The 16,403-nt window shown below is 36.7% G+C and overlaps 1 protein-coding gene across 1 annotated transcript in view; it reads left to right on the plus strand.

Annotated features, from left to right (window-relative positions):
- Positions 1 to 16,403, plus strand: part of DNA2 (DNA replication helicase/nuclease 2) — a 49,649-nt gene that overhangs the window by 19,690 nt on the left and 13,556 nt on the right. The window contains exons 7-14 of the mRNA XM_037029323.1: positions 4,507 to 4,624; positions 5,473 to 5,638; positions 7,424 to 7,618; positions 9,262 to 9,492; positions 13,522 to 13,638; positions 13,715 to 13,824; positions 14,096 to 14,205; positions 14,826 to 15,050. Coding sequence (XP_036885218.1) covers positions 4,507 to 4,624; positions 5,473 to 5,638; positions 7,424 to 7,618; positions 9,262 to 9,492; positions 13,522 to 13,638; positions 13,715 to 13,824; positions 14,096 to 14,205; positions 14,826 to 15,050 — 1,272 coding nt within the window. The remainder of the gene's footprint in view (positions 1 to 4,506; positions 4,625 to 5,472; positions 5,639 to 7,423; positions 7,619 to 9,261; positions 9,493 to 13,521; positions 13,639 to 13,714; positions 13,825 to 14,095; positions 14,206 to 14,825; positions 15,051 to 16,403) is intronic.

Consider the following 16,403-nt stretch of genomic DNA (forward strand, 5'->3'; position numbering starts at 1 on the left):
AAAAATGTAGTTTGCTTTATATATTTCAGTTCAACTCAGGTCATGTTTGAATTTTATGTAGTACTTTTTAATTTGTGATACATCCAGCATCCTCAGATTGTTTTGTAAATGTATATGTTGCTACAGCGGATCTGCAGCAAAGAATTTAGCAGGTGAACTTGTGCGACAATATTACCAACTTTATGTAACTGAACTGTCAGTCTAAACAGATACTTTTTTTAAAAGAAAAGAATTCCTTGGTCATGTAACCTGGGGAAACCAAGTGTATTTATATATACGATGATGCGCATTAGCCTATTAAAGTTTCTAAGAAGTCTTAAAGTAATATGATTTGTTTTAGCAATGTGTAACCCAGTGTTTACTAAACCCAATTCACCGCGGAGCTATTGTTCTCAGGTAACATCTACACAGGACAATCTTTAGGAAACATCAGTGTAAATTCACTATTCCCTACCATTAATTTGATTATATTGATTTTTATCTAAAATGAAATATAGAACTATATTTTACTATTATGTTAAAGTCAAGTTTTTAAAATCATCTTCTCTTTAGTTAGTATACATAGCAATCTTCTATTGTCCTTCAACATTTTCTGAAATTTATATTAATTATAATGACAAAGTAATTAACGTAAAGTTCTGTTTTGTTTTCTAATTATTTTCATTCTCTCTGCCCATCTCCGCATTGGCAATTTGTAGTTTGTCCTGGGCACTTTTAAATAGGCAAAGATGAAACTAAACGAGTAATATTTTTATATTTTTATGGTATAATATGTATTAAGGGAATAACAACAACATTTTGTAATATTACTTAAAAGTCCTTTTACCTTTGGAATTTCACTTATTTCAGCAGATTTCATATAAAATAAAGTTCAGATTCAAAATAATTGTGTAATCAGGGATTAAAGAGACAGAGAGGCTTTCTCTCTTTTTAAAAAAATAATTACTTTTTAGAGAGAAGGAAAGGGAGGAAAAAAGAAGGAAAGAAACATCAGTGTGAGGGAGAAACGTTGATTGGTTGCCTCTCATACCCCCCCTGACTGGGGACCAAACCAGCAACCTAGGCATGTGCCTCGACCAGGAATTGAACCAGTGGCATTTTGCTTTGTGGGACATCCAATGAACTGAGTCACACTGGTCAAGGTGAGCTTTCTTTTTTAAAAAAAAAATTTTTATTTTTTGGGCTTTCTCTTTTTAAAAAATTCAGTTTATGGGAGTCACACTGGTTAATAACATTCTATGAGTTTCAAATATACAGTTCTGTAATACATCATCTGTATATTGCATTGAGTACTTACCCTAAGTCTAGTCTCCCTTCCTCACCTGTTTGTCTCCCTTTACCCTCTTCATCCGCCCCACATCCCACTTCCCCACTTGGTAACCACCATACTGTTGTCTTTAAAGAGACTTCCTCTCATTAAATCTTTCCTGTCATTCTTAATTATATACCAAACACCAAAAGATCTCATAAAAGCTTTTTTATTTGGGAATGAAAAAGTAAGGTAATCTTGTTGTTTTTTACTAGATTTTACAGATATTGGAGGTAGTAGGGAAAAATAGGTTTTCCATTTTTAATAAACATGAATTTTTTACTTTGATAATACAAAAATGGATGAAATTATGAACTAAAGACTTAGCTAACTTAAAGCCCTCTTAGGAAAGGAAAATCATGCCAAAAATTTGAAAAAAATGTGTTCTGTGTACATGAGAGAGCACATTTTTAACTTTTTTTAAAGGACAAGTGTGATTGATATCACTTGACTGCTAAAAGGAAGAGAAAAATAAAAGCATTTCAGTGTCTCAAGTGGTATAGTTCTAGAGACCTTTCTTCTAAAATTGCTGCTCTAATTTGTAGCACCTCAAGTAAAGAACATTACTGTGTTTAACTTTATTCAGCTGGAATTTTTATCTTTGCAAGTAGAGAAGCTGCAGGAGGAACTTTTAAGAATAAAGTAGTGCCCTGGCTGGTGTGGCTCAGTGGATTGAGTACTAGCCTATAAACCAAAAGGTCGCCGATTCAATTCTTAGTCAGGGCACATGACTGGGTTGTGGGTCAGGTTCAGGGTCAGGTTCAGGGTCAGGTGGGTCAGGTTCTCTCAGCTGAAGGCATATGAGAGACAACTGATCAGTGTTGCTCTGACATATCAATGTTTCTCTTCCTTTCTCCCTCCCTTCCCTTCTTTCTAAAAATAAATAAATAAACATCTAAAAAAAAGAATAAAGTGGTATAAAAATAGTATTTCTTAAAAAATTTGAGTAGAGCCAGGATCATACAAAAACATTGGAGTTCATATTATATATTCACTGTGTAAAAAAAGGAGGAAACATTTAAAAAATAGTTATAGTAACTGGGTTATGTAGATAATGGGGATGAGCAAAGACAGATTTCTTCTCTTAGAAGAGTTGAAGTTTTCACTTTGGTGGTACAGAAAAAGCTTATGTTATAAACTAATTTCAGTTAGAGGAGGTCTTTATTTTATAAATGGATTATATTCCAAAAGTTTATTTCTAAGTGAGTGATTTTATTTGAAATACATTTTTAAAGGAAAAATCTATGGAGCTGTGGTCCCTAAACCAGCTCATAAAAACTAATTTAACTTGTAATATAGCTGAATTATAGTACTATTATAAAATGTCAGCCTAACTTTCTTTGATCCTAATATTCAGGGAATTTCATTTCCAGTATTTTCCCTACTAGTAAGTCTCAGGAGCAGAGTCCTACATCCTTCTTCTTCTGCCACCGTTCCCATTGAGGGGAAACCTAACATGGTGGGACCATTAATTTTGGATGACTCCCTTAGGTCAGGGGTGTCAAACTCGTTTTCACCAGGGAGGGGCCACAGCACCCTCGCGGTTGCCTTCAAAGGGCTGAATGTAATTTCAGGACTGTGTAAATGTAACTACTCCTTAAGTTATGCGAGAGCTCGGCACTGCCGCTGGGTAGAAACAAGGTTCTGGGTTGGATAAAACAAGGTGGAAGGCCAGATTCGGCCCTCGGGCCTCGTGTTTGCCACTGTGCCCTAGGTTCATAGCTCCAAGGCTCTACCTGTCATTTATGAGTTTAATTTTAAAAAGTTTTATTTGGTATTTATACTGTATCAGGGAACACAGTAGGGTACTTGTAAGAAGCCCTCCCAAATGCTTCATAGGTTCAAATGTTGAAGCAGTAGCCTTTCCTAAGAATCTTAAGATGAATTTAGGGTATCAGGCTAAAATATCAAACTTTTGTATGATTATTTACTAAGATGGAATGTTTCTACATTTTATTTTGTAAGCATTTGAGATTACGGTAAGCATTTCTATAAATGTCCTCGAACACTGAGGTATCTGGGATTGTACTTTCTTTGCAAAATTTGTATATTGAGATTTCTCATATATTTCTATTACACTTGCTAAGTAATTGCACAAACACTATTTTTGGTAGGAGCAAAAACCAAAAATCAACAAAATTTATTTTTGTTTTTTATAAACTTGTGCACTTAATGATGAACTTGTATGTATGATGAATATTTATGCTGCAAATAATACTTTTGGCCTTCTATAAATTAATCATTACATTTTAAATATAGCTTGGAAAACCAGAATATAATTATAGTTTGACATTATCCTTAGGCATGTTAATTATAATTACTGATCTTATTTTTTACAGTTTTATTTTTTTAAAGACTAGGCCTTCATAAATTATATGATTTAACATTGGAGATTGCATCAGCTTGTTGTTAGGTTGTATATGACTAAGCAAATGACTTGGCCTTGCTGCTAAGGTGTTTTCATGGACTAAAGGAGCTATTTGTAATTTATCTTAGATGGTTTCTCTGAACAGCACCTCATAAACCTAATGTAGTTACTGATGCTCAGATCTGACAAAAAAAAAAAGTAAACTCTATAGAGTTAGTTTGATTTAGTTGTCGTGGTACTATCACGTAAAAATATGTATTTTAGTGAATAACTTATTTTATTTTATTTATTTATCTTTAGAGAGGAAGGGAAGGAGCGAAGGAGAGAAATATCAATGTATGGTTGCCCCTCGTGAGTCCCCTGCTGGGAACTGGCCTGCAACCCAGGCATGTGCCCTGACTGGGAACCGAACCGCGATCGTGTGGTTTGCAGGCCCATGCTCAATCCACTGAGCTATACCAGCCAGGGCAGTGAATAACTTATTTTAAACAGGAAAAAATAGTGTCTAAAAACTGTTAACTTCAAAATGTAAAACACAGTTTAATTTCTCTCTTTAATGTATAGGAAACCTAAATATTTACTGAGAAAAATTTGAAATATTTCTTTTTTGTCTATGTAAAACTGAGAAGCAAAAATTGTTTTGTGGAAATTAAATGTTGACATCGAATTTATAGTGTTACCTTTGCTAATTTGGCTCATGTTATTTTCAAAATGGGTGTAGCTTAATTTACCTTTGATTTTAAAATTACAGTGTGTATTGACTGCAAAACTTGTATGGAAAAGCAGACATTTAAAGTTTTATTTGACAGAATGTACAATGTTTTCACAGCTTGTTCTATATACACTGCTAAGTCAAGAGAGAAGGTCTGACCCGGAGGCTGGCCTGCTCCTCTACCTGAAGACGGGCCAGATGTACGCTGTGCCTGCCAACCACCTTGACAAAAGAGGTTGAGCTGTTTTCTCCCAGTTTTACTTCTCTGGATTTTGTTGGTTTGTTTTTTTCTTCAGCTGTTGGTGATACATGCATACCTCAAAGGTATTGCAGGTTTGGTTCCAGACCACTGCAATAAAGTGAATATAGCAATAAAGCAAGTCACATACATTTTTTGGTTTCTTAGTGCATGTAAAGATTATGTTTGCATTATCCTCTAGTCTAATAAATGTGCAATAGCATTATGTCTAGTAAAGTAATATATACTTTAATTTAAAAATACTTTATTACTAAAAAGGCTAGACATCGTGCAAGTCATCATCCTTTTGCTGGTGGAGGGTCTTACTTTCAATTTGCAAAAAACAACATCTGTGAAGGGCAATGAAACGAGATGTGCCTGTATTTACACCTGACAGTAGTTCACTGTACTTGTTAGGCCTAAAAACAGGTTGTAATTTGTAGTTGTGGTATTTTTTAAAAAGAACTGTAACAATATGTAGTATAGTTGAAAACATTAATTTGTTAGAATTTTATTGTACAAAACTATTTTAAACGTCCTGTTCTATATTCTAGGTAGCTGTACTTATCCTTAGCAATCAGCTGATAAAACACCAACTTCACAAATAGGTACTAGAGATGAGATACATGACTGTTGAAAGAATTTATCAAGTGAACAAAAATTGGAGAAATTATACCACGATGTTAACAGTGGTTATTCTAGTGTAGTGAAAAATACGAATGTAGTTCTATACTTTTTTGAAATGTTTTTAAATCTGAAAGTTTTACTTATGCAGTGGGAAAGGTATATTGTATAATAAACTTCACTTAATTTTTAAAAGACACCCACCTTTATTTTCCCCATAGAATTATTAAGACTAAGAAATCAGATGGCATTCTCTTTATTTCACCGTATTAGCAAATCTGCTACTGGAAATGAGAAGACAAAGCTTGCTCCTTTGCCACAAATAATTGAGGAACAGCAAACCTGTAAATATTGTTCACAAGTCGGCAACTGTGCTCTTTACAGCAGGTAAACACACTGTCTTCCAAAAATACTAATTTCAATTAAGTATGCACTCAACTCAGAATTATTTAACATTGTTGTCTGGTGTGGCATTGATGATTTTTTTCAATGAACTTTTATTTTATTTTTTAATAGATTTTATTTATTTTATCTCTAGAAAGGAAGGGAAGGAGAGAGGGAGAGAAATATCAATGTATGGTTGCCTCTCGTGCATCCCCTGCTGGGAACTGGCCTGGGACCCAGGCATCTGCCCTGACTGGGAATCGAACTGTGATACTTTGGTTCACAGGCCTTTACTCAATCCACTGACCTACACCAGCCAGGGCTGATGATTTTATTCAGTCATTTTTTTCCTCATGTGTATTTCTACGGAGAAAAAAGCACAGTTCATAATTTATAAGAAGCCTGTTTCCTTGAGGAATAATAGAATTTTTTTTAAACTTTGGTTAGGAGAAATGTGGTATGTAGTATAGGCTTTGTGAATGCAATGTAAATGGCTTTTTTTCTTTTTCAGATTTTATTTATTTACTTTTAGAGAGAAGGGAAGGGAGAGAGAAAGAGAGTGAGAGAAACATCAGTGTGTGGTTGCCCCCTACTGGAAACCTGGCCTGCCACCCAGGCATGTGCCCCGACTGGGAATTGAGCTGGTGACCCTTTGGTTCGCAGGCCTGAGCTCAATCCACTGAGCTACACCAGCCAGGGCCATAAATGGCTTTTTTGAGAAATCTTTTACTTCTTAGCTGCTATTTTATTTTCAGGCATTTTGCAGTTAAAAACAGGGCAATTGTTTCTTCCAGACACACAGTTTAGTATGATCTGATGGACTTGTCTTATTTACATGTTCTTATTGTATTACACATGGGAAATTTTTTAGCTGTCTTATAAACAGTTGTATATATGTTTTTGTAGGCCATTGAAAGTTTTGAAGGACGCAAAAAAGTAGTTAGATGTAAATACAGACTAGGAAAGAAGATAATAAGAACCAAAATTCTAATTCAGTCTGAAAATTCACAGAAAGGACTTTAAACACTATTGTATCAAAAGATCTCTTAACAGCAGATCTCTTCCATGGGAAGTCTGGGCCTATAGTATAAGCACATTGTTTTGAAATGTTATGTTTTATTCCTAATGTTTTGTAGCCTTTCTTATGACATACTTGTTTCTGTATAAAATTTTAGAATTAGCATTAAGCAAAATTGATCCTCTAGATGAGATGATTCTCCTACTTTTTATGCTGACTGTCTAATGACACAGAGCTGGATGTACGAATATTGTGATTTTGAGAAATGCAGTTGTAGAAAAAGCCAAAACTCGTTACCTATAAGGTATAAAGACCAGAGTATACCAAATTTAAGGAATTGTTAGGGACATAGCCATTGAAGGCAAAGAACGTAATATTGAGTGTCTTGAGTATTTTGTTTTACAAAAATACTCATATTTGTTTTGCAAATGTTATTTGGCTTGTAAAATATGGAAATGACTTTTCTTGCTAGATTTTACTTATTTATTTTTAGAAAGGGGAAGGGAGGAGAGAGAGAGGGAGAGAAACATTTATGTGTGAGAGAAACTTTGATCCATTGCCTCTCACACTTGTCCCAACCCAGGACTGAGCCTGCAAGCCAGGCATGTGCCCTGACCAGGAATCAAACCCTCAATCTTTTGGTTTGCAGGATGGCATGCAACCTAATGAGCCACACCAATCAGAGCTGTATTTATTTTAGAAATAACTCATTTTATAGCCAGCCAGCAAAATATTTTATATACATCTCTGACTTGGAGCTTTATTTTTAGAGCAGTCGAACAACAGACGGGTGACAGTTCAGTCCCCATTGGCATGCTGCCCAAAATAAAAGAAGAAACACAGCATCTCAAGCTTACCCACTTGGAGTATTTCAGCCTTTGGTGTCTGATGTTAACTCTGGAGTCACAATCAAAGGATAATAAAAAGAATCACCAAAATATATGGTTGATGCCTTCTTCGGAAATGTAAGTGGTACACATAATACAGTAAAACTTCAGTTATTTGGATGAGCTAGTAGGATGTCATTCGAAATTCATGACAAATAGAGATTATGTAGCATGTTAAAGACATGCAATTTCATATATTCACACTAACTCCAGGTGGCTGTCAGTGAATTGTTTCTAAGTAGAACACCACTGTTAGCTATTTTCAGTAGGATAAATCTGCCTCTGGAAATCTTATTTTTTTAAAGGTTTTATTTAATTTTAAAGAGAGAGGAAGGGTGGGAGGAAGAGAGGGAGGGAATCATCAATGTGTAGGCGATGTTCAATAGAAATATCATCAGTCAATTGCCTCTCGCATGTCCCCAACCGGGGACGTGGCCCACAACCCAGGCATGTACCCAGACCGGGAATTGAACCAGCAACCTTTTGGCTTGCAGGCTGGTGTGCAATTCACTTAGTCATACCAGCCAGGGCAAAAATTTGTAGTTTTAGTATTTTTTGTTTTGTTTTATAGTCTTCATTTATTTATTACAAAATACAGGATGGGGCAAAAGTAGGTTTACAGTTTTTCATATTGAAAATAATATAATAAATGATAATACAAGAATAAATATTGTGTTTTGTGTATTCACAACTGTAAACCTACTTTTGCTCCACCCTGTATTTAGAAGAATCCTACTATGTTATTACCTCATAGGCATATGAGGGAAAAAAAGTTAGCATAGTCCTTTCAAGAAGCATGCTTAATATGCTTTACAATAATGTTGCTAAAAACTTTAATGTATTTAAATAAACTTAAATGAATAATTTATTTGATACAGTTTTAAGTTTTCTAAAGTTGGTCGGTCTTGTATTTTGTGAGATCCTTTTTTAATAAGTTACTTGTAAAGTTGCTGTTTTGTATCTCTTTGTATCTCTTTTCTCTGTTTAGTTGCTTTTAATACATTTGCTACTCTCCATAATGAATACTGATAATAATGTGACTTTAGGAATAATTAGACCATTATTTGCTTAATACTAGACTTCAAAAAAGGAAACATTACAATGGAGAAAGTTTAACTAGCTATCCATAGACTACGTAAGTACAGTGAATTGCCAAGTGTACGTGCCAACAAGATTCTGAAGTGTATAGTGTTTAATAGTAGTGCCTGAGAGACCATAAATGCCTAATGCTTATTTCCTAGGAGTGGAATTATCAGTTTGCTTGCTGTTAATTGTAATAACAGTAATTATAAATCCTTGTGTAAACACTGAATAAATAGCTTAGTGTTTTCTTCACATCAGATTTAGAAAGAGATCATTACAGTTTGTCTTCCTAAATGTTATGGTGCACCCAGGAGGTGGGGTGTCCTTCAGGGAGCAGCGTTCTTACCCACAGGCTGCGCAGAGATCCCGACTGTGATGCATCAGGGAGCTGCTCCCTCACAGGTGTGTGGAGGCACGTTGGTGGGAGATGACTACACATTTTCAAGCTAGCAGAGAGAATGTTTCCTTAGCATTTCTAAAATTTCAGTGTGGAGTGTGGAGCATGTAAAAATGATAGACTCAGTGTTAGCATTAGAGTTTCTAGGGGTCTAATGAAGAAGGAAATTGTGGAAAACTGCAAATACAGTGTTTATATATGTGATGTAAATGGAAGCTTTCTCTGTCTTTTTATTTTATAGGGAGCAGAGTGGCAACTGCATTGGAAACCTGATTAGAACAGAACATGTAAAGACAGTTGGTGATGGACAGTATTTACATAATTTCCAGCGTAAAAATGGTGCCATGCCTGTCACAAATCTAATGGCAGGTGACAGAATTATTTTAAGTGGAGAAGAGAGAACACTATTTGCTTTGTCTAGGGGATATGTGAAAGAGATTAGCAGGACAACAGTAACCTGTTTATTAGACAGGTAATGGCATGTTCCCTTTTTGCAGGGAGGGGTAAGAGCTTTGTTGAAATGTAATTCACATACCATACAGTTCATCCATTTAAAGCATACAATGCAATGCTTTTTAGTATATTCACAGAGTTATGCCCATCACCAAAATCGATTTTAGAACATTTTCATCACTCTACAAAGACATCCTAAACCCCTTAGCAGTCACTTTTCAGCCTTAGATAACCACCAGTTTTTTTGTCATTATAGATTTACCTGTTCTGAACATTTTATATAAATGGGAATATATAAAATGTGGTCTTTTAAAAAAAGATTTTATTTATTTTTAGAGAGAGGGGAAGGGAAGGAGAAAGAGAGGGAGAGAAACATCAATGTGTGGTTGCCTCTTATGCCCCCTACTGGGGATCTGGCTTGCAACCCAGGCTTGTGCCCTGACTGGGAATTGAACCAGTGACCCTTTGCTTTGCAGGCCAGCACTCAGTACACTGAGCCATACCAGCCAGGGCACAATGTGTGGTCTCTTGTGACCAGCTTTTTTTACTTAGCGTACTGTTTTGTTCGTTTGGTTTTTTTTTTTTTTTTTTTTTAGCTTATTCTTTCTCACCACTAGGTGTGATGTTAACTGTAGGGTTTTGATAGATATTCTTTATGAAGTTGAAATTTCTATCTTGAGTTTACTGAGAGGTTTTTTTTTTTAAATCACAAATGAGTGTTGGATTTTGTTTAATGCTTTCTTCTGTATCTATTGGTATAGTCATGTTATTTACTTACATTAATTGAGGTAAAAATTTACATAACATAAAATTGACCATTAATTATTTTAACAGTTTTTAAAAAATCTTCACCCAAGGATATGTTTATTGATTTCAGAAAGAGAAGAAAGGAGATAGAGAAACATTGAGATGAGAGAGAGACATCTATTAGCTGCCCCTTCATGCCCCAACTAGGGATTGAACTTGCAACTTAGGTATTTGCCCTGACTGGGAATCAAACCCTCAACCCTTTGGTGCACAGCTAAGCCACCTGGTCAGGGCCATTAATCATGTTGAATACAAAGTCCAGTGGCATTTAACAGTATTGTGCAACCATCACCTCTCTCTAGTTACAACATGTTTTTTACACCCTGAAAGTAAACGTACCCATTAAGCAATCAATTTTTTAAAATTTAATTTAATTTTTTAAATCCTTACCCCAAGGACATTTTTCACTGCTTTTATAGAGGCATTTTTCACTGCTCAGGGGCAGACAGACAGACATTGATATGAGAGAGAAACATCTATTGGCTGTCTCCTGAATGCACCCAGATGGAGGGATTAAACCTGCAACCTAGGTGTGTGCCCTTCCAAGAATCAAACCCACAACCTTTCGGTTTACAGGCTGACACTCCAACCAACTGAACTACACTGGCCAGGGAAGCAGTCGCTTTTCACTCTCCCCTCCCTCCAGCCCCTGGCAACAACTAATCTGCTTTCTGTGTCAATGGATGTATCTCTTCTGGATATTTCACATAAGTAGAACTGTGTGATATGTGATATTTTTTGTCTGACTCTTGCTTATGAGGTTCACATGCATTTCAGAATTTATCAGTACCTCATTTTTTTCCTTTTTTTTAAGTACTCCATTTCTTTTTATGGCTGAATAATATTCTGTTACATAGGTAGGCCACATTTTATTCATCTGTTCACCAGCTGATAGAAGCTAGAGTTATTTTCACTTTTTGGGTGCTATGGCTAGTGTTGCTATAAATATTCACATACAAATTTTTATGTGAACATATTTTTATTTCCCTTTGTAGATATGTCATAGTGGAATTGCTGGGTCATGTACTAATTTTATGCTTGACATGTTGAGGAAACTCCAAACTGCTAATCTTTTGTTCAGTGCATCACATCCCATAGTGCTGATGTGGACACAGTCTTTTCTACTTCTTACAGCCACAGGTGCCGTGGGCAGGACAGACACCCTGGACAGACAGGACAGGACAGACACCCTGTGTTCGACATAGAGCTTATTTCTCCTTCTTAGCGCTCTGGTCACTTACCGGTTCATTCCCTCCCTTTTATAAAATGATTTTTTCCCCATTTATAGTTGTGATGTTTATCTCAGAACAACAATTTAAAGAAAAATATTGATTTAAAGAAAAATATTAGTAAATAATAGAAAAGTTGCTATAAAATTTTGTGGCGGAGTCTAATGTCCATGCTCATCAATAGCTGCGTCCCCCAATTCCTGTGCTGCCAGCTGCCCCTGCTCTGACGTGCAGCCTGCGTCACCATTTCTTAGTGGGGGGAGATCAGTGACTTCTTGGCCCCTGCAGTGGAGATGCACAGGCTGTCCTCTCCCAGTCATCCCAATTAAGCTGTAACCAACGCTGGCCTGGATTTCGTGCGGTGGGAGTATGAGCCACAATATTTGTGTTGTCTATTAAGATTCTCTGTAGTCTCTTCTAGTATTTATTTAGTGACTCCCATGGGTTAGGTGCTTTGCAAATCCTAAAGGAATTATAGTCTTGTGGGTAGACAAATATATAAATGTATGTTCAGTCTAATAGGACAAATGTTTAAATTGCTGGAAACCCCAAGGAGAGGCATTCAACCCAGTTTTAGGAGGCTCAGGGAAGGTTTTTGAAAGCGGTCGTGTACTAGAGGGGGAGTGAGACGAGGGAGTTAAAGAGGGTGGTGAAGTGGGATAAATGGGGTTGGGAACTTGCCTTGGAGCGGTGACCATACAGTGCAACAGACAGATGGTGTGGTGTGGGACTGTGCACCGGAATCCTGTGTGGTTTTATTAACCAGTGTCACCCTAGTGAACTCAGTAAAAAAGTATCAAAAATAAAAAAGAGGGAAAGGGGTCATTTTGAATCTCAGTAAGTGAGCCTGGTGAAGCAGTGTGAGCAGAGCACTCCAGACAGAGGGGACGTGGTATGTAAAGGCATGATGTGTCATGTATTGAAGCATTCAGGAAAGTGCAGGTTATTTTTTCTGGAATGTGAAAGATAAGGGAATGATTGAAGTGGTCATATTAGAGGTGGTCTTATATTAAGAAGTTTTGACTTTATTCAGTTGTGCTGAAGAGTTTCAAACAGAAGACTGATAATCATACTTGCTTTTTTTCTGTGGATACACTGTGGAGAGTAGCATTAGTTGATGGAGGCAAAACTGAAAGCAGAGAAACCAGGAAACCGCTAGAGGCCCAGGCTAGAGGTGAATGAGGACAGGGTGGGTTTGGTGGAGAGAATGGAGTGACTTTGACAAGTACTTAGAAAGTCAGGCTGGCTGGCATTTGAATGCTCATTGGGTATGCAGGTTGAGAAGGGGGTGAGAAGAGGGAAGGATCAAGGCAGCAGTGTAGGTGCAAGTGCTGTTAACTGAGGTCAGGAGCATAGGAGGAGGATCAGGTTTAGCAGGGACGAAGCATTGTGCAGTTTGGGGTATACTGAGCTTTCTTAGCCAAGGTTTTAACCAGGTGGAAAGACCTTGTTGCCTACCGGATGTCCTAACCTGAAGCTTGGGTGAAGAACCAGGTGGGAGAGGAATGTGAGGTCAGGCCTAAAGCTGAAGACTTGGGATTGAGAGCCATGTGATGGCATGGGACCTGAGCGAAAATGACAAGAAAGAGCAGTAGAGAGGATCAGGGAGGGGACCATCGGGGGATACGAGGGTTTGATGGGCTGCTGGAGGAATGAGAGGTGTCAGGAAAGAATCCCGTACTCCAGGCTCGTGGAGGGAGAGCCATGTGCTCAGGATTCTTCTAGGGTTGTGAGCCTAGGATTGCAAGGTCAGGTGAATCGTTGGCAGTTTTTATAGGTTCCTGATTATTAGCTGTTTTGACCTTGGTGCCTTGTGCTCTCCCCTTTTCTCTTTTCCACCAGTCCAGGACTTTGCTGTGTTTGATTGCCAAGTATGCATTGCGGGCTGGTAGCCATTTTAATAGCTACCCTAGCGCATTTGCTCTTTTAGCAGACAGCAGTGTATTTCTTGTATAGATCAACTGACTATGTTAAATGAAAAACATTCATGTACATCTGTTTTCCTGTTTTAGGAACTTGGCAGTACTCCCAGGATCAACTTTGTTCAGATTGGACCAGGAAGAAAAAAATTGTGATATAGGTACCCCATTAGGAAATCTTTCTAAATTGATGAAAAATACTGATACCAGGTTTGTAACAGTGAATAAATTTTAATTTTATCCCACTTTCCTAAGAAATATTACTAAAAGCATTTTTTCTTTGCAGCCAAAAACTTCGAGAGTTAATCATTGACTTGCGTGAACCTCAGTTTATATCCTATCTCAGTTCTGTTCTTCCACATGATGCAAAGGATGCAGTTGCCTCTATTCTAAAAGGTATGCCGTCAGCCGTCTGCTTCCACTAATTTTTTTGGTTCTATTTATAGTTTAATCTACATTATAGTTTTGTGTTTTATTAATTTTTGCGTATAGTTTTTAGACAGTCTCTTTGGAAGTAGTTTCCATATTTTTTAATATCACTGTATTTTCTCACTTTGCAAAGATAGATTGAAGAAATTTGAATGGCAGCTGCTTTTCTTATAAAATAATTAATTTGCTCATTGAAATTCAACACACTTTTTTCTGTTATTTTTAAATTTAAATATAGGTTTGAATAAGCCTCAGAGGCAAGCGATGAAAAAGGTACTTCTTTCAAGAGACTACACGCTCATCGTGGGCATGCCTGGGACAGGGAAGACAACTACGATGTGTGCTCTTGTAAGGCTTGTGCTTCTGTGTAGACACTCAGTGTGTAAATCAGCTTCTCCTTTGTTCAGAGGTTGTGATGTCTGCTGCCACAAGGGCTGGATTTTAACTCAAAATGCCTTTATGTCAAATTAACTTTTTAGGATGACATGAGAAATAGAAAAGCTAAATCACAAATAGGTGTCATCATGTTGTAGGTGTCTTGCATTCAGGATTGTCTGATGTCTCTGTTTTGTGGTATATATATCACTGGTATGTTCTTCCCTTTAAAAAAGAGAAGTTATATGGAGGTGGTTTGAATAGATTTTCTTGAATTTTTTTCATATTGGTAAATTTCTTAGTAATTTACTGATTAATCATGATGATAGTAGCAGATATTTATTGATTGATACTGTGTGCCAGGTACTATTCAAATTTTATTTGTATTCAATTTAATTTACATCATTAATAACAATAATACCATGTTACTTTCATAAAACATTTTGGCCTTATAATTTTTAAAAAGTTACCGGGTTCTATTCTTAGATAGGCTTCCTATTAAGTTTTCTGATTTTACTAGAAAAATATGAGCATGTTAAAAATGATCCAGAATTGAAAGTAATGCTGTTTTCCTTTCTCTTATTCATTGTTAGGTAAGAATTCTCTACACCTGTGGTTTTAGTGTTTTGTTGACCAGTTATACACACTCTGCTGTTGACAATATTCTTTTGAAGTTAGCCAAATTTAAAATAGGATTTTTGCGCTTGGGTCAGCCTCAGAAGGTACATCCAGATATTCAGAAATTTACAGAGGAGGAAATTTGCCAATCAAAGTCTATTAAATCTTTAGCTCTTCTAGAAGAACTCTACAATAGTCAAGTAAGTACAGTATGGTATAATAATGCTGATACTAAGTTCTGCGGCCAGAATAAGGGGGGAAATTCAGTCACATTGACTGAATTTGCACATGATTGATTTGTGTAAACCACAAGATCAGTTTACTAATTTGCAGTTTGCTGTTTGCTTCTGAAATGAAATGAGGTTTTTGGTTTAAAATATCCTAGTAAAGGAAAACTCTGTCTCTCTCTACTTATAACACTTCTGACACTGACTACCTGGAGTTACTGCAGACCCCACAGGTTAAGGGCTTAGTCCCACAAGACTGCCCCCACTTCCGTTTAAATTGGGTATCAGGACCTCTTGTCCTACTGAACAGTAAGCTATAAACCGAGGCTTCCATGACCTCCTTCTTGGGTTAAGTAATTGTTAGAGTGGCTCATAGAACTCAAGAAAGTGCTTTACTGCAGGGCTGGGAATACAAGAAAGAAAACTGTACTTGAACAAGAGTTAAATTTTTTTAAAAATGCAAAAAAAAAAAAAAAAAAGAAAGTGCTTTACTTACTATTGCTGAAAATATTATATAAGATGCAATTCAGGAACAGCCAAATGGAAGAGATGCTTAGGGTACACTATGTGGAAAGGTGGGTGGAGCCTCTGTGCCCTTTCCAGGTGAACCCTCCCAGCACCATGATGTGTTAGCCATGCCCCTTTGGGATTTCTAATGTGAGTCCATTGTGTAGGACTGATTAATCATTGGCCACTGGTGATTAGCTCAATCCCCAGCCACCTTCCTGGAGCTGGAGGGATGGATGAAAGCTCTAACCCCGTAATTACATGGTTGGTTTCTCTGGCAACCAGCTCCCATTTTCAGTGTCACCTCATTTCAATAAACTCTGGTTTGGTCGAAAGGGTCTAATTGTGAATAACAAAAGGTGTTCCTCTCTTCCCCATCATTTAGGAAATTCCAAGGATGTTTAGGAGCTCTGGCCAAGAATTAGGAGGAAGGCCAAATATATATATTTCCTTTTATATCATACTATCACACCTAGAAAACTATTAATCAGGATTCTTTTAGTGAGTTTGAATTAGAAGCAANGGATGGATGAAAGTTCTAACCCTGTAATTACATGGTTGGTTTGGTCGAAAGGGTCTAATTGTGAATAACAAAAGGTGTTCCTCTCTTCCCCATCATTTAGGAAATTCCAAGGATGTTTAGGAGCTCTGGCCAAGAATTAGGAGGAAGGCCAAATATATATATTTCCTTTTATATCATACTATCACACCTAGAAAACTATTAATCAGGATTCTTTTAGTGAGTTTGAATTAGAAGCAATGGCACATGAACATTCTTATGATGGATTTTTCTAGTCTTTGGTATAGAACCTAGTTTAT

This window comes from Sturnira hondurensis, unplaced genomic scaffold, assembly GCF_014824575.4.
Source record: "Sturnira hondurensis isolate 20B ecotype Veracruz unplaced genomic scaffold, ASM1482457v3 Scaffold0020237, whole genome shotgun sequence".
NCBI lineage: Eukaryota > Metazoa > Chordata > Mammalia > Chiroptera > Phyllostomidae > Sturnira > Sturnira hondurensis.